General features: G+C 36.3%; 7 protein-coding genes and 4 non-coding genes across 12 annotated transcripts in view; 7 read left to right on the forward strand and 4 right to left on the reverse strand.

The window, feature by feature from the left end:
• The window catches only part of LOC108844758 (thioredoxin-like protein YLS8), a 46356-nt gene that overhangs the window by 4002 nt on the left and 23639 nt on the right, over positions 1–18715 (reverse strand). The gene's annotated exons all lie outside the window — the stretch shown is intronic.
• Positions 119–4436, reverse strand: LOC108844245 (serine carboxypeptidase-like 35). The gene is made up of 8 exons (XM_018617465.2): positions 4073–4436; positions 2210–2317; positions 1904–2092; positions 1649–1737; positions 1242–1541; positions 1017–1153; positions 743–835; positions 119–498 (listed from the first exon to the last, which is right to left on the reverse strand). Exons 1-8 carry the CDS (start codon positions 4344–4346, stop codon positions 240–242), a joined length of 1449 nt encoding a protein of 482 aa, XP_018472967.2. The 5' UTR covers positions 4347–4436; the 3' UTR covers positions 119–239.
• On the reverse strand, positions 5206–5610 carry LOC130510144 (uncharacterized). The gene has a single exon (XM_057006494.1). The coding sequence runs from the start codon at positions 5608–5610 to the stop codon at positions 5206–5208; it is 405 nt and encodes a 134-aa protein (XP_056862474.1).
• Positions 8209–9457, forward strand: LOC108846248 (uncharacterized protein At5g23160-like). Its single transcript, XM_018619471.2, has 2 exons — positions 8209–8697; positions 8912–9457. The coding sequence occupies exons 1-2, from the start codon at positions 8371–8373 to the stop codon at positions 9233–9235; spliced, it is 651 nt and encodes a 216-aa protein (XP_018474973.1). The 5' UTR covers positions 8209–8370; the 3' UTR covers positions 9236–9457.
• Positions 10371–12607, reverse strand: LOC108843975 (uncharacterized). Of its 2 annotated transcripts, XM_057005484.1 has the most exons (4): positions 12264–12607; positions 11921–12051; positions 10700–11516; positions 10371–10612 (listed from the first exon to the last, which is right to left on the reverse strand). In XM_057005484.1, exons 1-3 carry the CDS (start codon positions 12525–12527, stop codon positions 10709–10711), a joined length of 1203 nt encoding a protein of 400 aa, XP_056861464.1. In that variant the 5' UTR covers positions 12528–12607; the 3' UTR covers positions 10371–10612; positions 10700–10708. The 2 variants fall into 2 exon arrangements, with proteins under 2 accessions (XP_056861464.1, XP_018472651.2); XM_018617149.2 differs by having other exon boundaries at positions 10371–11516.
• LOC108846444 (H/ACA ribonucleoprotein complex subunit 2-like protein) lies at positions 13739–15418 on the forward strand. Its single transcript, XM_057005486.1, has 4 exons — positions 13739–13931; positions 14014–14083; positions 14971–15076; positions 15179–15418. The coding sequence occupies exons 1-4, from the start codon at positions 13799–13801 to the stop codon at positions 15338–15340; spliced, it is 471 nt and encodes a 156-aa protein (XP_056861466.1). The 5' UTR covers positions 13739–13798; the 3' UTR covers positions 15341–15418.
• Positions 14149–14254, forward strand: LOC130510297 (small nucleolar RNA snoR100). The gene has a single exon (XR_008943974.1). It is a non-coding gene; the product is annotated as a small nucleolar RNA snoR100 (small nucleolar RNA).
• Positions 14340–14445, forward strand: LOC130510295 (small nucleolar RNA snoR100). Its single transcript, XR_008943972.1, has one exon. It is a non-coding gene; the product is annotated as a small nucleolar RNA snoR100 (small nucleolar RNA).
• On the forward strand, positions 14574–14685 carry LOC130510296 (small nucleolar RNA snoR100). Its single transcript, XR_008943973.1, has one exon. It is a non-coding gene; the product is annotated as a small nucleolar RNA snoR100 (small nucleolar RNA).
• On the forward strand, positions 14767–14883 carry LOC130510294 (small nucleolar RNA snoR100). The gene has a single exon (XR_008943971.1). It is a non-coding gene; the product is annotated as a small nucleolar RNA snoR100 (small nucleolar RNA).
• LOC108844304 (agmatine deiminase) lies at positions 15869–18347 on the forward strand. Its single transcript, XM_057005485.1, has 9 exons — positions 15869–16032; positions 16505–16618; positions 16708–16797; positions 16886–16970; positions 17046–17101; positions 17184–17262; positions 17355–17489; positions 17561–17961; positions 18057–18347. The coding sequence occupies exons 1-9, from the start codon at positions 15940–15942 to the stop codon at positions 18168–18170; spliced, it is 1167 nt and encodes a 388-aa protein (XP_056861465.1). The 5' UTR covers positions 15869–15939; the 3' UTR covers positions 18171–18347.

Here is an 18715-nt window from a genome sequence, read left to right on the forward strand (position 1 = left end):
TAGATGTATAAATAATGATTATTTTTTTAAAAAAGTTATATATATAAAATTAATATTTATGTGCGCACAAATTTAATCTCCAAAATTATGAATATGAAGACAGATATAGAAAAATTAATTCCAACAAACGCAATGTTTTCTTATTGATCTTTTGAAACTCATTACTTTAGTTGGGTACTAAGGACCAAACGACGGATACTAAAACATAACAACTTGCCATGACTTGGTGGCGGTAACGATCAGGAACGTTTTGAAGGCAATGGGGTGGAAGAAAGGAAGTGAGAGAATAAGGAAAGAGATTGAGCCGGAGCAAAGACCGGAACCTGATGACCGGCTCCTCTCACAGTGGCAAAAGTTAGTCCTCCGGCGTAAGTTTCAACCCATCCAGCTACTTGACTCTTGTGGAACCATGACCTCCACGGTGACTCCACCTTAGGTCCCATCTTCTTTATGCTATAACGTGTAGATGTTACTGGTACTCTCCCATCCGTATCTCCACTATAACCAAAACCGAACCAATTATAACTAATTGATAATAAGTGGAGTGATTAAGATAACACTAGCAAATATAGAGTGATTATATTTGTCTTCTTCATTTTCATGTATAATTTCTATACCGCAAAAAAAAAAAGAAATTGTATTTTTAAAACGATTGGCGTCTAGTTGCTCATCTAGCCGTTAATCTTCGATAAAATGCTTAAGTATCGCTTAGTGATTTCTTGGAAAAACATAAATAATATACCTATAGATCCAGATGCGGAGGCCACCTGCCAAAAGCTTCTGGATGATGGGAATCACGGTGGGAGGAGCATCATTCCATCTCTTTATTACTCCGCTGAATTACACACACACATGTAAAATGTGTTCATTAATAGATTCTTGGCCAAACTATAAACCGGATTGTTCATCTTTACTAAATTGTTATACTAACGCAATAGCTTATAACATTTAAATTTAAAAATCGAGTAGAAGTCTTTTAGCCATTGTTAGTACTATGCAACGTAACTAGGACAAACCTGCAAGGAGAATACGGATAAGGAAGGTTTGTAACGTTCGCATGAAGTGCAACCTGCACATCTTTCCGGTTAAAAAAATTTTCGGCATAACCTTCAGTACATGGATCGTAACCAGCCGGCAAGCTATCCCACAAGTCCTGACCATTTCAAAACATTGAAACTTTTCAAGTTTTAGAATAAAATAAAACTAAAGATGGTCGTTATATATAGTATATGTATACGTACGTGTGAAGTTAGTAGACGAGGAGACACGATGAGTTTAGGTTTTCTTGGAGACGAAGACGACGAGTAAGAGGAGAGGCAAACGGGAGTATAGATGCTATATATATCGATATCGTTGTAAGCTTCCATGAAAGCTTTGAAATTGTCGTTACAGTCTACGGTCTGGTTGCTCTTTTGCTCTTCCTCAAAACGGCACATGCCATGGATGTTGCTGTGGATCTCGTCAGACACTATAGCGTGGCTCCATGCGTAGTCCACTAGTCCTGCCATGTCTGTTTCCTCATTGATCACCGCGTTACCAATCTGAAAAAGCAGTCACCTAACCATGAGTACCTTTTATCTTTTACTTATATATGGCAAGAAATTGTTTCTTTCTTGTGTCGCAAGTGACCTTACTACTTGGTACATACCATGAAACCCTTGACATTGATGTGCAAGTCTCTTGTAACCTTCTTGTTCCTGTCGTAAATGGCATTCGCAAGTTGTGGAACATAGTGACCTAATTAAGAACAATAATATAATTCATATGCATATTGATTTTGGAGAACAATCCAAAAAAAAAAAACTCTAATAAGATCATAATGGTAGTGATTAATGAGAAAACCATTTTCAAACCAATTTCGGTAAAAAAAACATTAGAAAAATAAACCGGATTGAGCACTTACCGGCATAACTCTCTCCGGCGATATAAAACTCGTTGGATCGGAACTCAGGAAATTTCATGAACCAGTTGATCAAGAAAGCAAGAGAGTCATCTGCAGTAACTTGATCTCCGAGCTTATGAAGATCCATTGAGTTATTGGTATACGAGAACCCAACCCCAACTGGTGCTTCCAAGAACAACATATTGGCCTCTGCATAAAATATTTTTACAAATGAAACCCAAATCTAATATGGTATATGTATATAAGTGTATTCATTATCTCTAAACACAAACATACAAATATGATAATATCATTTGATGTAGGTACCTTTGTTCCAAGAGAAGTCATTGAAGGTAAGGTTGCCACCGCTGGTGTGAACAAGGAAAGGGCCTAGTTCTTGTGCAGCTCCATAGGCTATCGATGAACAACCAGGTCCTGCATATAGCATAAATTTAGTTTTAATATTGCAAATGCTTTTAATTTGTAGTTAGTTAATGAATTGATTAGTATAATCAAGAGAGGTCCACCAAAATGTAATATTTAGTTGTTGTTCTACGTTTTTCATACAGATTGAAAAAATCATTAAAATTTATATTTTATTCTAGTTAATACATTGTCTTATTTAACTTTGTTAATTAATGAGATAAAAATATAAATAAAACTGAAAATTAGTAAATAAATACATTGAAAACATAAAATAATATTTATGAAAGAAATTTTAAAGTTTAGAGCGGCAACTAATCTAAAACGGAGAAAGCATTAAATTTGGAAAAAAAAGTTTTTAAAAAATTTGGCGAAATTTTTCACAAATATATTTGACAGAAAGACATGCAAACCAATAATTTATTTTCACAAATATACTTTATGCTGTACAACTTGTAACAGAGACGTCGATATATTGTCACGGGTTGCTGTCGATGGATACCGAAGATCAATTTTGAATACAATAACGCAATCATTCAACATATAAAGCCAAGACCACTATCTAGCATGAATACTTAAAAGTTTTTTGTTGCAAAAGAAGAAAATTATTACACTTTTAGTCTATTTCTGTATTGTATTTGAATATTGAGAATCGATCTTATCTTATCTATATCACCATTTAAATATACGAGGTAGATATTTCTTGTGTTCCTGAATATCATAATATTGGAAATTTGGAAAATGCACCGTGTGCGAAACAGGACAAACAGTATTCAGTACTAAATTCGTTGAATTAATGAACATCTACCAAGAATGGGGACAGAAAGTAGATAAGGACAAAACAATCTAGAAACATGATTTGGAGTTTTGCACATTGAATGTTGAGTGGGGAAAACAAAGGACTGAATGATATAAGTCCAACTAATTGTCAGAGAGCCAGACCATTATAAGTACATACTTCTCCGGTAAGTTAAAAAAAGTTTTACCGAATATGAACCAGACTAAACTACACTGCTGATTTTAACCCAAAAAAAAAACTACACTGCTGATTTTTTAGTTTATTGAGACCTGTAAAATTATTGCAACATGATTGCTAGTTTTCAACAGCAATCGATGGACTGGTTGCAACATGACAAATAGATCATTTATGATTCTAATGTATCTGCAACGGCCACAGTATATACATATGTGTATAAATATGAACAATTTTTCAGTTCCACATTAATAAAACTTGGACTATAACAAGCATAAGTGTGTCCTAAAGAGGCAATGGAGTATTAAAAGCTGTTTTACAAAGAGTACTAAGGTAACCAAATAAATAACATACATACAAATTGCTAAAACAAAACAAAATATATTTGTTATTGTAATTGTTTATGTGATTTAGAAGGTAATTACCATAGTCATATAAAGCCTAGCACAGTAGCACTTAGACGTCACCTAGACGGTAGTTTAGACAGCTTGTTAAGGTTAGAACACTAATCTTATGACTAAAATCAACAATTTAAAACTATTACAAGTTTAATAGGCCACATAACAAAAAAAAATCAAAAAAATCATTAACTATATATCCAAAATCACTCTTTCTCTCTTATTTCTCTTCGTATTTCTTTCTATCCTTTCTCTCCAAATTAAATTTCAATTTTTGTGTTATTTGGCAAATAAGTCATTTTATTATTAACTACCTCAAATAACTTTTTTTTTTTGCTTAAATATTGGTCACATAAATATTGTTAATGTGGAGAAGAGAGTGAGAGAGAAACTGACCTCCGTTGAGCCAAAGGACAAGAGGACGACCGGAGGAGTTTTGTTGGGCTTCGAAGAACCAGTAGAAAAGTGCCTTTTGCATCTGTCGTGGACCGAGATTCACGTAGCCGGCGTAATGTCTGAAGTTAGCCGGTGGTTGGCCAGGCAAACCGGTTACCAGGTCATCTTCCTTCCTCCCAGGCGAAGCCTTTACCTTCTTATTCTCCGGATTCCTACCACAGGCTATTGCCGGTAACACCAGGACGCAGAGTAGCCAAAGTGCGTTCATCTTCATCGCTATAAACTGTCTCCTCCTGTTTTAGAAAGACAGACTATTGATATGATGAAAAATGCCCACACTTCCTCTTTTTATAACGTTTTAATTTTACTGGATGACTTTAAAAGACACATAGTGATTTATTTGTTTTTAAACTTTTGTTTGTTATACAGGAAAAAAATCTTTTAGCCCTTATTGTTATTTTATTCCTTGAGGCACATAGTGCATTTTTTTTTTAATTTTATACATTTTTTTTTCAATTATAAGTACCTTTTATATAGTGAAAGTTTCTCTTTTAAGGGATCTGTTACAAACAGCAGCTAGGAAAGTGCACAAAAGACACAAATGAAAGAAGACATTATAATGATGATTATGGCTGGAAATAGTGAAACCAAACGGAAAGGTAAGATTCTTGGTTAGCTTGGACTTGTGCTGCACGCTGATTTAGGGAAATACTCCGATCCATTCCACAAAGTTTTGCTCTCATGACCACCTGAACTTCTTTAATCAAAAGGTGAACCGGTCTACTTGATGAATTGTGCAATCTCTTGTTCCTCTCATGCCACAAAGTATAGCTTACTGCATGGAGCAAAAGCTTACATATTAACTTTACTTTGTTGTTTGGAGAAGATCGCAGGACCCAGTTGAGAGAACCATCAAAAGATAGAGGTGGTATTAACCCTTGGTAAGCAAAGAAAGATGTCCACACTTCCTTTGAGACCGAGCATTGAAAGAACAAATGTGAATGGGATTCATCTGAATTTCCACACAGTAAACAAACACTTGGAACCGTCATTCCCCACCCCAGTAGCCTGTCCTTTGTGGGGAGTCTATTGAGAGTTACAATCCATGCCAAAAAAGCATGTTTTGGAATATTTCAGCTGAACCAGACCGATTTGAACCATGAAACCTGAACAGGGTCTGGATAAAGAGATTCCCAAGTCTTTGTCAATGAGAATACTCCAGAGACCGAATCAGATGAATATTGACGCCACTGGAAGAAGTCTTGTACAGATGGATCCATAGTCGAAGAAACTTCAGCTAAGATCGCTCGAAGAAACTGATTTAAAAGATGCCTCCCTCTTGGAATACGCCAGCCAGCAGACGACGCTGTCTCAGAAACCGTGGCTGAGTAGCTAATACCTGAGACCATAGGTCCAAGGTCTCCACATATCTCAAACAGAGGTCTCAGGCCTGTCCAGTTGTCATGCCAGAAGAGTGCTCTGGTTCCTGATCCTACATTACATACCAAGAAAGCACGCGCAACAGATCGGAGCTTCATAAGACTTCTCCATATCCAAGAACCATTCTGGATACATTGTTTTAAATCTTTTAATCTTATACATTGTTTTAATCTTATACATTGTTTTAAATCTTTTAAAAGGAAAAGACAAAATTACCATTCTGGAAACATTGGTAAAGAAATTTCATAAACCAAATTACTGTGACCCTTAGAAACTTAATTATGAGAGACAAAATTACTGTCCATGGGCACACTATCACATCATGCTTCTTGCATGAATAAATACATTGATAAGATAAGAAACTTAATAGGAGAAAGACGTTCACATCTGTCGACAGTATCCTTTCCTATTAATGGGCCTCAGTGGGCTACAGTATAGGTTCCTCTTCTTCCTCCCGCAGAAGTCTCGACCATCTAACCACTCGACTCTTGTGAAACCATATCCTCCACGGTGACTCCACCTTAAGTCGCATCTTCTTTATGCTGTAACGCTTAGATATTTCTGGAACTTTTCCATCTGTATCTCCGTTATAACCAAAAGAACCAGTCTTATTAAAAGTTTAAAACTAACTAGCAATAAGTAATGGTTAAACTATATATACTTATGTTACAAAAAAAAAACTATATATACTTATCTTGAACTAAACTCAAGTACACCAATGTTACTGATTTAAGGATCATATTCTGTATGGAAAAAATAACATGAAAAAATTTGCTTATTTCTAATTGATTTTGATTTGAACATGTAGCATTGACCTCTGCAAGCTGTGTACGGGAAAAATTGTGACAATTGCATGGATTACGTTCTGCACATCTTTTCTATTGAGTCTAAACTTGTATGTGTTTTAATATTATATATATAGTTTGCAAGTGTCTAGGCTATTTATATCGTATAGTTTCTTTTAATTCGTAGAAAGTTTTGGTCTTGAATGGAATGATGAAATGTATCTCAAATGGGTGCATGGTTTTTACCAAGAAAAAATAAAAATGGGTGCCGGTAAAAAAAGAAAAGACACAAGAAGGAAGACCTCCAATTTTTTTTTTTTATTAACCCGGTGTTAACCTTACGGGACTAAGGCGCCAGCCTACGTTTGTACCATTTAAAGTCCTGGACACGCCTTTCCGCCTACGAATCGAATCCGCGTCCCCTCTGCCGAAACCGTACCACTGGACTATCGCGTCCGGATAAGACCTCCAATTCTCCTATGTATTTTATTGTACTGAGTATGACTTTTGCAAATTGCTAAAATATATCCTGATAAATTCGAATTGGTCATCGCGAAAACATCTAAACGAAGAAATCCGACGTAGAAGTTGGGAACGTGGACACGATACTTTTTTTTTCTTTTAAACCTTACCTTACTTTGGTTGGTTTTATCTTTGTTTTTATTAAATTAATCTTATCAAGATGAATCTTTGATCAAATACTTCCACCGTATTGAATTACCTGGTATGTTATTCTTACTATTATTATTTTGATAAACTTTGGAATTGTTGGAACTATTTTTATAAATTTATTGGGTTGAGTAAAAAATTTAAATTAAATATTTATGAATAGAATTTTACAAATTTAGTGGGCTGAATGAAAAATATAATCTAATATGAAGTAAATACTATATTTTATATAGAGAAAGTCTATCACATGTTCATAGACTGAATAAAATGATGGAATTTTGTTTACTATTTAGTGACAAATGTCTTAATCAAAATAAACTTAGTGACCAATCTAATTTAACTACAAAACTATGCAATTTAGTGACAAATGGCTGATATTAAAGTTTACTTGGTTCTGACCATAGTGATTTAGTAACAAATGTCAAAAATTTAAATAAATTTAGTGATATATGTCAAAATTTCTTTAAGACTAAGTTTTATGAATCTTTTTAATAAATAGATATCTTATCTTTTTATCGAAAATACATTCTCATACACTTAAGACTCATTCATATATAAAAATCTTAAAGATTAGCTTCCACATACGAAGTTTCAATAATACTTCTAGTCTTTCAAAGTAAGTCTTGAGAATAAGTGTGGTTGTTAAGTTCTTAGATTCTGTTTTGGTGATGTAAAACAATTTTACGTAATTTTATCTTAGAATTTAAAATTCGTATAAAAATCATTTCACTCTCGGACGATCTATTGAGTTAACGCGAGAATCCAAATTAAAAAACTATAGCTTATTAAGTTAAAGAAAGTGATTGGATCACGATTTCACATATATTCATGTTTTTTATATCGGTCTTCAAACATTTTTACCGTTTTATATTATTGTTACTGTTACATTATGTTTCGGAATTTTCAATCTAGATTTTCGCGTATGGTATTATCGTTCTTTATTGCAGACGGTTTTGTTCATATATCGTCTGAATTGGTGACGTAACAAATAAACGACGGTATTATAGTTCTTTGGTTTTCATTTTTGCTTATATTTTGTTGTTAACTTTCTTGAGTTTTTTGTGTTTTTTATTCTCCTGATCTCCTATCTATTTACTTGCCACACTCGTTATTTTGGCATTATTTGTTATCGTTTTATCTTTGTATTACCTTGTAAATTTTTTTATTAGAATTTCTTGTGAAACTATACAACTCACTGTACAGTAATTGATTACAACTTACAAGTATTCCTCCAAAATTTTGTAATAATCTATGCCACCGTGATATCTCCGTCGTATCTTCGAAAACAGTAGGAATTATTATATTAATTGAAATTAAAAAAAGGGATAAATTCTAACCGCTCCGAGCGTATTTCAAAGTCTTGATACTAATGCACAATGACCCTTTCCTTCGGTTAGGACTTCAATGGCGAAAACCGAGAAGAGAGGCAGAGAAAGAACCGTGTCATCTTCCTACTTTCTAGGATGTTTTGGACTCTCCCGGAAAATATACTCCGACAAGGCGATGGTTGCGGCGGAGGAGGATTTCGAGATGAAGGTGAAGAAGAAAAAGAAGCTAAGTCGGTGGCTTTTATGTTCGAAGTTTCGCTCAAAGAACAGAGAGATCAAACCGGCGCCCATCGAAGAAATGGAGAAACCAACTCTGAGTGTAGAAGCTGATAAGAAGAAACTCGTTTCGCCGATAAGTCGTATGACCACTGATGATAAGGCCGTGAATCAGGACAAAAAAGAGGTATCTCTCCCGTACAATCTCAAAAGACTTTTCACTTTTTGTGTCGGAAACTCATTTTCAGACAATTAAATCTAGTTCCTATCCGACATGATTTTCTCTTTTTCTTGATTTCTAAAAAGGTTAAAACATATTTGTGGATCTTCCGATTTGACAATAAATCATTTATTGAATCTTTGATTTTTTTTTTCATATTGTTCGTTGCTTATTTTTTCAGACAAAACCGAATGACTTACGAGACGTAACCACCGACCGATCAAATCCCATTGAACTGTTGGCTTCCTCTAGGGAAGACACGTGTTCCGAAGGTGTATCCAACATGAAACCGTCGCAGGAGAAAACCGGGTCACGGGTCGGAAAGTTTGACCCGGTTATTGGAATTTCGGTCATTATATTGACGCTGGTGATCATGTTAGTTTGGGGTCGACTCTTTGCGATTCTCTGTACATCCGCTTGGTGTTATTCTATACCTCGTCTCAGAAACGTGGCCGCGTTGGTAAAACGCAGCGCTAGCGACGGTTCTGCACGGTTTGAATTCTGAGTCGTATAAAAGAAAAGTCGTTTCGGACGTGTTTCTTGGACGGCAAAATCGCGTTTCGTTGTTGTGACGATCGATCTATTGTTTTTTCTCTATATATTATAATTGTATCATCACTTTTTTTAATGGATAGACATTATCTCCATTTTCGGTTGTGAATGGATAGATCAAATCAATAATATATTGTCTGTGGTTTTTATATATAGAAGTCAATATTTAGCAGCCTATTATATAAATTTTGTTGGTTTTATAGCGTTTGGACTGGTCCGAGTGAGATATAGTGATGTTACGTGATATAAATCAAGGAGCATGTAGTTTTTTTTCTCTTCCTGCGCATATCTGTTTTTTTTGTTTTCTTTTGTTATACACGTACAAGTTTTTTTTTTTTGGTCAAAGACGTACAAGTTTTTTTTAAGCTAGCTAGTCGTCGAGAAAATTAGAAATTTGGACTTCCAGCGATTGTCTGAAGCCTTGTTATAAGCACTTCTTTTATTTTTTGTTATTTTTCTAAACTATTGATATTTAGTGGTAATATAAAATATAGGAAGCACGATCAACGAAGTTAGAGACAGAGACAGGAAGAGCAAGAGAAATCACTGTATCTTTCTTACTTCATGTTTCTTCTTTGTTGTGTGTAATTTATCGATCTTCTCTAATATTTGGTGAAACCATTAGCCCCTTAGTTTAAGAAAATTGTTTTCACCAAATTACACATGTATCTGCAGAAACAATGATGATCGTCGCGCCTATTAAATTACAAGAATAATTTAGTGCGCAAATAACGTTTGTATGGTTTTATATTTGTTATTTGGTGCCCACGTTTCTCCGTTCTTCTTTGGTCACTGGATGTGAACCTTATGACAATGACATTGCACCAATTGAATAAAAGTATAAAACTGTAATACAGTCATGGGACCCAACCCAAGTTTCAGATATCAGTTAATCATTGCTGTCTTTTTGTTTTGTTTTTGCCTCAAATCTCTAACTATCTTGATCATATTTCTAAGGCCACTGTCCCTCTCCCATATTTAAAATCTATATATACGGTATTTAGATGGTGATTTCTGTATAAACGAACAATTTCAAGTTGGTTCAAGCTCTGCGGTTGAATATAAGGATACAACACTGACATCAAGCATACCAAAGAGCCTTTTTATTTCATTTAACAAATACTTAACTGAATAGATGCATAAAATACAATTCAGTATTGTGTGGGCAACGATCATCATCTTTAGAAGAAGAAGAAAATGACTGCGCTAAGATGACACCCAATGGTACAAAATATTTGTATAACTTACAAAAAGGAACCATCATCACATTCACTATCACAAAGCTTTCTCCCTTCTTCAGATTTTTCTCTAATCTCTTTCCTTCTATTTACTGGCATTATGCTAATTTTTTTCTGCTTTTGATTTGTATAGTTTAAAAAAAAAAAGAATTGGACAGTTAAATAACAAAGAAACTGACCTTGTTTTTTCAGTCCAAAGCAGCCTTGTTTCTCCTCCCTGTTAAAGGCTTTGGTAATCCATCAAAGATTGAGCTTGTAATAGCCGCAGGCGTGAGCAAATCAGGTTTCAAGCTCCATTTAGAAGTCGGCCATAAAGACAGTGATGACGAACCGTTACTACAGTCTGGATCTTGTAGACTAGATGCACTCGACGATTTTCTTACACTGCTAAAGCTGTCTGAAACTGGAACATCCATCAAGTTCATTGGTACCGGATTGAAATTACTAGTAGTCGTCTCGGATTCTGCTGATAGATTGGTTCTGCTCGAGGCTTTCGATCTCAGAGCTAGGCCTTTCCCGGCTATTGATAAAAACCCTCCGTTGCTGCTACCGTTCTCTTCTTTCAAGAGAAGCTCTGGAGTGCGTGATGATGAGAAATCGGCTTCAGATTTTTGGCGTCTTCTAATAAACTTATCCGAACTTGAATCTTGATGTGTGTTGTTGTTATCGGGTGATTGGTTGATAACCTCTTCGAGAAGTGCGTTAACTAAGCTTCTAGATTTCCTGTGGTGGTTCAAAGGAGTGTTTGTGGATGGGAAAGGTCTGAGGTATTGACTATCACCGTTGTTTTCTTCTGTCTTGTAATTTCCCATCTCCAAGCTTCTTCCTACAGAGACTGTTCTGTTTGCTGGTTTTAGCCCGTAGTAACCTCGAAGGGAGTGCATGGCTGGAGAAACTTTCTTTTCAGAAGATTTCAATCTCAGAGAGTGGAATGAGTCAAAGACGTCGCCGTTGCTATGGTTTGGTGGTTCCAGTTCGCGGCATGAACATCCCTCTCTGAAAATAAGACCCATGTGTATTAGGATCACTTGATAATGAATATGCAGCCTCAGGCCAACACAGGCAATGCGAGATAAGAAACAAAGCTTAGGCAGTGTAAACTGCTCCACAATAAGAATCCTTGCTTGGTACTTAAAGCTAGCTAACAACCACTGTGAGACAAGAAACAGACTTTAGGGAATGTAAACTGTCATGTGATTATCCATGACTGGTATCTAAAGCAAGCTAGCTAGCAACCAAAATGAGACAAGAAACAGAGCTTAGGCAAATGCAAACTGCTCTGCAACAAGAATCCAAGACTGCAACTTAAAAGCTGGCTAAACATATCAAAAGCTGTAACTAGCAAAGGGGCATAGAAATGAATTCAACTTTTTAAACAAGAATAATAATATAGTTAGTACCCATGGTTTAGGGAGCCATTAGATAAACAGGGGGAAGGAGGATGTCTTCCAGGTAAAGGGATCTGAAGAGACTTGAGAGCAAACATTTGAAGATCAGTAACAAGCCCATTCATCTTCTTAACATCTGCAACCTGAATCAGAAAATTTTCACCACACACACACACACAAAAAAAAAAGAGTAAAAAGTAAAAAATCACAAAATCAAAACCCCTTTTCCTCACGTGTTCTTCATCATGTCTCCAGATTCAAAACAAGTAAAAAAAAAATTACCAGTAGTCATTAATTCAAATGCTACCTTAATTTTATCTCTAAATTAAAAATTAAAAATACAGTTGTCTGTTACCTCAACGCCGTATTTGATGGCAATGCCGGCGAGAGTATCAAACTTGGATACGCGGTGCTCGATATAGCCGCCACGCTCTGGGGAGTTGGAGCCAGGAAATGGCGGGGGAGAGGTTGAAGGTGGAGGGGACGACGTCGGCGACGGGATCCGAAGGATGTTGTTGGAGGATCTACAAGGACTCTTCTCGCGGCGGGATCGATCTAAGAATCCTCCACCGTAGACATTGCGAGCAGAAAGCCTTCTCTCTCGATCCATAAGCATCATCCTAATGATGATGAAGAGGCGTCCGGTCCGAGCGATTAAGGAGAGATCTATCTCTGTGCTCCTCTCTCGTCGCAGCGTGTGGAGTTATACCAGTTAGCGATCTTAATTAATTTCATTCTTAAGTGTTTTTAGAGTATAATACTCTCTCCGTTTCAATTTATTTGTCGTTCTAGACTTCGGCACACAGATTAATAAAACATTTAATATTGTATATTTATTAGATAAAAACATGATTACCAATACACCTAATCAGAGTTTAACCAATAGAAAAATAGATTATATTAAAAAGTTAATAAATTTTGCATTGAAATCATAAAACGACACTTATTTTGAAACGAAAATTTTGCTCCATAACGACATATAATTTGAAATGGAGGGAGTAATAATACTTGTAAAATAATTTGACATGAAAAATATTTTTGCATTTATAACATTTGATTTTTATTTTCTTTTCACTTTAAAAATCAAGTAAACAATTTTTTTAAAATAATAATTGTGGTCGAGAACTTTACAAAAATAGTATTATACAGATAATAAATCCATTGGCTTGTAAAAATAAATAAAATAAAATTTATCGGTTGCTTTTCTACGGGATAAAATAACAGGTGCCCAAGTCTGTAAACAGTTAAATATAAAGTGATATATTCTCTCTCTTTGCCTAAACTTAATTACTCAACTAATAAATACAACAATCTAGTAGAGTATATTAGAGAGGAGAGTGGTCCATCTCCTCAGCTGGCTTTCGCTGCTTGGTTTGAGAAGATGTTTCAACTTTGATGTGGAAAAGCAGAGAGCTGCATATTGTCCGTGATCATTACTTGCTGGAGCTGTATGTATTACCTCCACCAACTTCAAAATCTTCATTCATGGATCTCGCAGTGGTTCAATTGGATGTTTAACAATGAAGCTGTGGTCTGAAACTGCTCATGATTGGACTGAGTCAAAACTTTTGATGAGATGTTTTGTTATATCTTGTATTGCATCTCACTGTGTGAGGCTATGTGCATGATGATGGGGTATAGCTTTAGGAGGACAACTTTCAAATAGAGGAAAATATGCATGTGCATTTTTGATTGCCGTATCTCTTTAAGGCCCAAATTTCGTGGCCCATGGAATCTAATCACCGCACCTATACTATCAGCCCATATGGACGTAGGGCTTCCTAATATTCTGTTTCTTTCACTTCTATAAAAAAAAAACCTTTTGCGCCTACTACCGTCATAAACCCTACTTGTTTCCACCTTCTTCATCACTCAGCCGCTATCTTAAACATGGGAAGCGATACAGAAGCAGAGAAGTCCATTCAAAAGGAGAATAAGAAGAAGGTCATCTCTCTTGCTCCTATCGCTAAACCTCTTGCAGGCAAAAAGCTCCAAAAGAGGACATTCAAACTCATTCAAAAAGGTAACGAATCTGCTCTAGCTGATGTATGTTTTTTTATCATTCTCCAACTCACACTTAGCGAGCATTGTCGCTTAATGCTCAGCTGCTGGAAAGAAATGTTTGAAGAGAGGTGTAAAGGAAGTGGTTAAGAGCATAAGACGTGGCCAAAAAGGGTTAGTGTTATATGTTTTTTTATTAAGATCCGTGTACAAATAAGCCGATGCTCTGGATTAAAACATAATGAATGTAGCATGGTACTGTACACGAAAACTGAGTTATGGATCGACATGTCTGCCATCTCTTATTTAATATATGATTAGACGGCCTGGTTTAGATCCACATTATATATCTTTGTTTACCATCTTTAGGAAAATACATTATTTTTAATAAATCCGTGTACAAATAAGCCGATGCTCTGGATATTAAATAGAATGAAGGTAGCATGGTACTGTGCACGGAAACTGAGTTATGGATCGACATGTCTGCCATCTCTGATTCATGTCGTGATGAGACGGCCTGGTTTAGATCCACATTCTTGTCTTTTGTTTTTAGTCCTTGAGATCATTAGTTGCTGAGTTCATTAGAGTTTAAGTTTTTTTCACTTGGTTGTTTTTTTTTCTAGTGTAAATTCGTGTACAATTAAGCCGATGCTCTGGATGAACTAGATGAAGGTAGCATGGTACTGTGCACGTAAACTGAGCTTGCTTGCGGATTGATATGTCTTCCCTCTATGAGTTTTTGCTTTGATTAGAGGGCCTGGTTGAGATCCACATTCCTTGTTTTTTTTTTCTTGTGCTGTCTTTGGTTTGTTCCTTACTGATCCGTGTACAATTAAGCCGATGCTCTGGATTAAAAAGAATGAATGTAGCATGGTACTGTCCACGGAAACTGAATCATGAGTTTGAAATGTCTGTGCCCTCTCTGAGTACCTTTTTGGTTCTTTGATTTGCGGGCCTGGTTTAAACCCACATTATCTTGTCTTTTTTTTTTTTGCATAAATGATTATTTGTTTCTTTTATGCATCTATTTATTCCTAATTGAGGGTTGTTTTGTTCTGTAGAATATGTGTGATAGCTGGAAACATATCCCCCATTGATGTGATTACCCATCTTCCAATATTGTGCGAGGAAGCTGGTGTTCCTTACGCCTACGTTCCTTCCAAAGAGGTAAAGCCATTGGTCTTTCTCAAATTACAATCCCTCAGTTTATGGAGATTGTTCTTGTGTCCAACTAAGACAGTGAATTGCATTTGTTTTGGGTAAATTCAGGATCTTGCGCAAGCTGGTTCTACAAAACGACCAACTTGTTGCGTATTGGTCATGCTTAACCCGGCAAAAGGAGAGCTAAGTGCAGAAGATCTTGAAAGTCTAAAGACAGACTACGAACAAGTCGCTGACGATGTTAAAGAGCTTGCCTCTGATGTAATCTGATTAGGAACTAGGAGAAAACACTTAACATGTGTTTCTGTTGTGATTTTGTTGGTTTAATGAATATGTTGAGTTCAATCAGGGTTCGTATCAATTTTGTGAACGTCTTTATTGTACACTATTGGTTTCGCAGAGACTTTGATTTAGAATCTTACTCTCACAAGTCTTATCAGAGTAAAGTCTTATCAGAGTAAATTGTTGATGTGAACTCTTAAATCTCACCCCTAAAATAGTTTCATAACAGTTTATAATAATAAAGACATGAAAAATAAAAATATCTCAACAACTTTTTGTCGTGATTCGCAACTGGATCGAGATTCTGTTTCTGGTTGCTAGCCACCACCAGGCCCACCACCAAGTAAAGTTCTAGATTCTGATTCCTTCCCTGCCACTAGATGTGGGGGTCAGGAATTGAGAATTTTTTTGAGTTGAAAGTGAAGTAATGGGGTTAAATTGTAAGAAAAACATTTATATGGGTCTCGTCTTGTAAATTGTAATAAAAACATATTGGACCATTAAGTAGCAGTTAAAATATTTGACTTCCGCGTTCTCTTTCTCTCCATCTCTCACCTCACACAGAGATTACCTGAGGGGGGGAGGGAATGGAGGAGTCACGAGAATCGCCGCCGGCGGAACACGGCTTTTACATGCCGGCGGAGTGGGAGCCTCATGCTCAAACATGGATCGGTTGGCCTGTAAGTCTCTCTCTCTCTCTCTTGTCTCTTCTCCCTATGTGTAAAGATTCTCTAGAAACTGAATCTCTCTTTTCAAACTTCAACACGCAACCTTCGTTTCAATATTTGATTCTTTTTTCCATCTGTATCCTGTTCGTAGTTTATCTTGATTTGATTTGCTGTGTTTGATGAGTTCTCTGTTTCTTGAAACCGTTGTTCGTTCGTTACGGAGTTTCCAATGAACTTTGATTATTATTTTTTTCTTTTTTTTGTTCTGAAGGTTTAGCTTCTATATTATTATGATATGATTCAATCTGTGACATCGATATCTAGGTAATTCTGCAAAATAAAACAAAAAAAATATGATACCATGGGATTATGTTAGATTTGTGTGATCTCTGATTGCATGAATCAAAACAGTGTTAGTTCTAACCTGAAACATGTTTTTTTATGATCTTGGTTTTTATTATTCTGACATAAAATGTTGCTGCAGGAACGGCAGGATAACTGGAGGCACAACGCTTTACCTGCACAACGAGTGTTTGTAGATGTAGCAAAGGCTATCTCGAAGTTCGAACCTGTGACAGTCTGTGCAAGCCCCTCTCAGGTAATGTGTAGAATAATAACATTTTCGAGAGTTTATATTGTAAAAGTTGGTACTAAATTAGTTTTGCCTTCCATTATGAATGTGTTTAGTGGGAGAATGCAAGGAAACAGCTTCCAGAGGATATCAGAGTTGTTGAGATGAGCATGAATGATTCTTGGTTCCGTGACTCTGGACCAACAGTTAGTTCTTTTATCTTCTCCCTTTTCTTTTTCCATCTTACTACCATCTGTTCTCAACCATGTTTGCTTCTCCATCTCTAATTTACAGTTTGTTGTGCGAAAAAGACCACTAAATCTCAGTGCTATTAACCGAAACATTGCTGGAATCGACTGGAATTTCAATGCCTGGGGAGGTAAGGATTTATCTCTTCTGTAGCATTCATTTGTATTAACTGCTTGACACAACTTTTGGACTTTGCCAATTGCAGGAGTGGAGGATGGATGTTACAATGATTGGACTCATGACCTTCTTGTTTCCAAAAAGGTTCACTAGCTATATATTTACTCTCACTAGCATGTTTCAAATACTGATTTGCTTTTTTATTCTCTTCCCCCATATCTATCAGATTCTCGCTGTTGAGCGCATTCCGAGGTTCCAACACTCGATGATTCTTGAAGGAGGCAGCATCCATGTCGACGGGGAAGGTTTGTATAACATTTCATAGCAACCAACCATCGACCTCAATCACTTTAAAAGAAAAAGACAGAACCATCTGAGTTTTATTCTACACTTTCAGGAACCTGCCTTGCCACGGAAGAGTGTCTCCTGAACAAAAACCGTAACCCTCACATGAGTAAAGAGCAAATAGAGGAAGAACTCAAGAGTTATCTCGGAGTACAAACATTCATCTGGCTTCCTCGTGGTCTTTACGGTAAAAACTCCTCCAACTTCACTCCACTTAACTTATATAGAAACTGACCATCTTATACTAAAATATTGCAGGTGATGATGACACAAACGGCCACATCGATAACATGTGCTGTTTTGCTAAACCGGGAGTCGTGTTACTCTCCTGGACCGACGACGAAACCGATCCTCAGTACGAAAGATCAGTAGAAGCTCTTTCGGTTTTCTCCAACTCCGTCGATGCTCGGGGGAGGAAGATTCGAGTCGTCAAGCTCCACGTCCCCGGACCGCTTTACATGACCGAAGAAGAAGCTTCCGGAATCATCGTTCAGGAAGGTTGTTGCGAAGCTAAACCGAGGATCGCGGGGACGAGGCTCGCGGCGTCGTATGTGAACTTCTACATCGCCAACGGAGGCATAATCGTGCCGCGGTTCGGTGACGCGAAACGCGACGAAGAGGCGATCCGTGTCCTCTCGGAGACGTATCCTCATCACTCGGTATTGAACTATCATCTCTTATGTTTTTCGTAAAATCAAATAAAGAAACAGAGGAAGCCTTAACCGTTTTTGATTTTTATTTTGTTGTTGTGAAGGTTGTGGGAATAGAGAATGCGAGAGAGATTGTTCTAGCTGGAGGAAACATACATTGCATTACGCAGCAGCAGCCTGCGGAGCCTATTTTCGTCGCCGCCGACAACGGTCACTGATGATGGTGATCTCCGGGGGCCGCTGATGGATTCGAAGATACTGTCGAGCCAGGGTTGTATGAATCCTGGCCGTTAGTTTATTCTTATTATATAGATTTGATTCCGCGGGAGCCGTACGATCTGTTACATTATTAGCTCGCTGACTAAAGAAATTAATAATTCATGTTTTCCGGACCATTCCTGTCGGTTTTACCGATAAAATAATTCTTACATAACAGCAAAACAGTTAAAATAATTTTGTCCTACTAATTACAGCTTAATTATATAATAACTTATTTCCCCATTTTGAAAATATTTTAAAAAATTGTTTTATAAAAATGTATTTTTATATTTTTAATACATTAATTAATGATAAATCGTAAAGAAAATAATAATAGTATTTATTGAAATTTTATTGATTGAAAATTATGAAGAAGAGTTATAAAATAATGTAATATAATTAATAAACATTTTTAATATATATGTAAAAAGATTATTTTTTTGAAACAAAGGAAATATAAATTAGTGAAAACACGGAATGCTGTCTATTCGTACAGCTGACATGA

The sequence above is a fragment of the Raphanus sativus genome, chromosome 3 (assembly GCF_000801105.2).
Source record: "Raphanus sativus cultivar WK10039 chromosome 3, ASM80110v3, whole genome shotgun sequence".
Taxonomy (NCBI): Eukaryota; Viridiplantae; Streptophyta; class Magnoliopsida; order Brassicales; family Brassicaceae; genus Raphanus; species Raphanus sativus.

Bases quoted from the DNA above. Each gene is read 5' to 3' on its own strand.
- LOC108844245 (XM_018617465.2), bottom strand. From the start codon at position 4,346: ATGAAGATGAACGCACTTTGGCTACTCTGCGTCCTGGTGTTACCGGCA. The intron at 2,318-4,072 runs GTCAGTTTCTCT...TGCTATATGCAG, and splicing joins TGTCCTTTGGCTCAACGGAG to GACCTGGTTGTTCATCGATA. The intron at 1,542-1,648 runs GTATGTACCAAG...CTGCTTTTTCAG, and splicing joins TCAATGTCAAGGGTTTCATG to ATTGGTAACGCGGTGATCAA.
- LOC130510144 (XM_057006494.1), bottom strand. From the start codon at position 5,610: ATGAAGCTCCGATCTGTTGCGCGTGCTTTCTTGGTATGTAATGTAGGA.
- LOC108846248 (XM_018619471.2), top strand. From the start codon at position 8,371: ATGGCGAAAACCGAGAAGAGAGGCAGAGAAAGAACCGTGTCATCTTCC. The intron at 8,698-8,911 runs GTATCTCTCCCG...TTATTTTTTCAG, and splicing joins TGAATCAGGACAAAAAAGAG to ACAAAACCGAATGACTTACG.
- LOC108843975 (XM_057005484.1), bottom strand. From the start codon at position 12,527: ATGATGCTTATGGATCGAGAGAGAAGGCTTTCTGCTCGCAATGTCTAC. The intron at 12,052-12,263 runs GTAACAGACAAC...TTTCTGATTCAG, and splicing joins CCATCAAATACGGCGTTGAG to GTTGCAGATGTTAAGAAGAT. The intron at 11,517-11,920 runs GTACTAACTATA...TCTTATTTTCAG, and splicing joins AATGGCTCCCTAAACCATGG to AGAGGGATGTTCATGCCGCG.
- LOC108846444 (XM_057005486.1), top strand. From the start codon at position 13,799: ATGGGAAGCGATACAGAAGCAGAGAAGTCCATTCAAAAGGAGAATAAG. The intron at 13,932-14,013 runs GTAACGAATCTG...CTTAATGCTCAG, and splicing joins ATTCAAACTCATTCAAAAAG to CTGCTGGAAAGAAATGTTTG. The intron at 14,084-14,970 runs GTTAGTGTTATA...TTTGTTCTGTAG, and splicing joins ATAAGACGTGGCCAAAAAGG to AATATGTGTGATAGCTGGAA.
- LOC108844304 (XM_057005485.1), top strand. From the start codon at position 15,940: ATGGAGGAGTCACGAGAATCGCCGCCGGCGGAACACGGCTTTTACATG. The intron at 16,619-16,707 runs GTAATGTGTAGA...GAATGTGTTTAG, and splicing joins TCTGTGCAAGCCCCTCTCAG to TGGGAGAATGCAAGGAAACA. The intron at 17,962-18,056 runs GTATTGAACTAT...GTTGTTGTGAAG, and splicing joins AGACGTATCCTCATCACTCG to GTTGTGGGAATAGAGAATGC.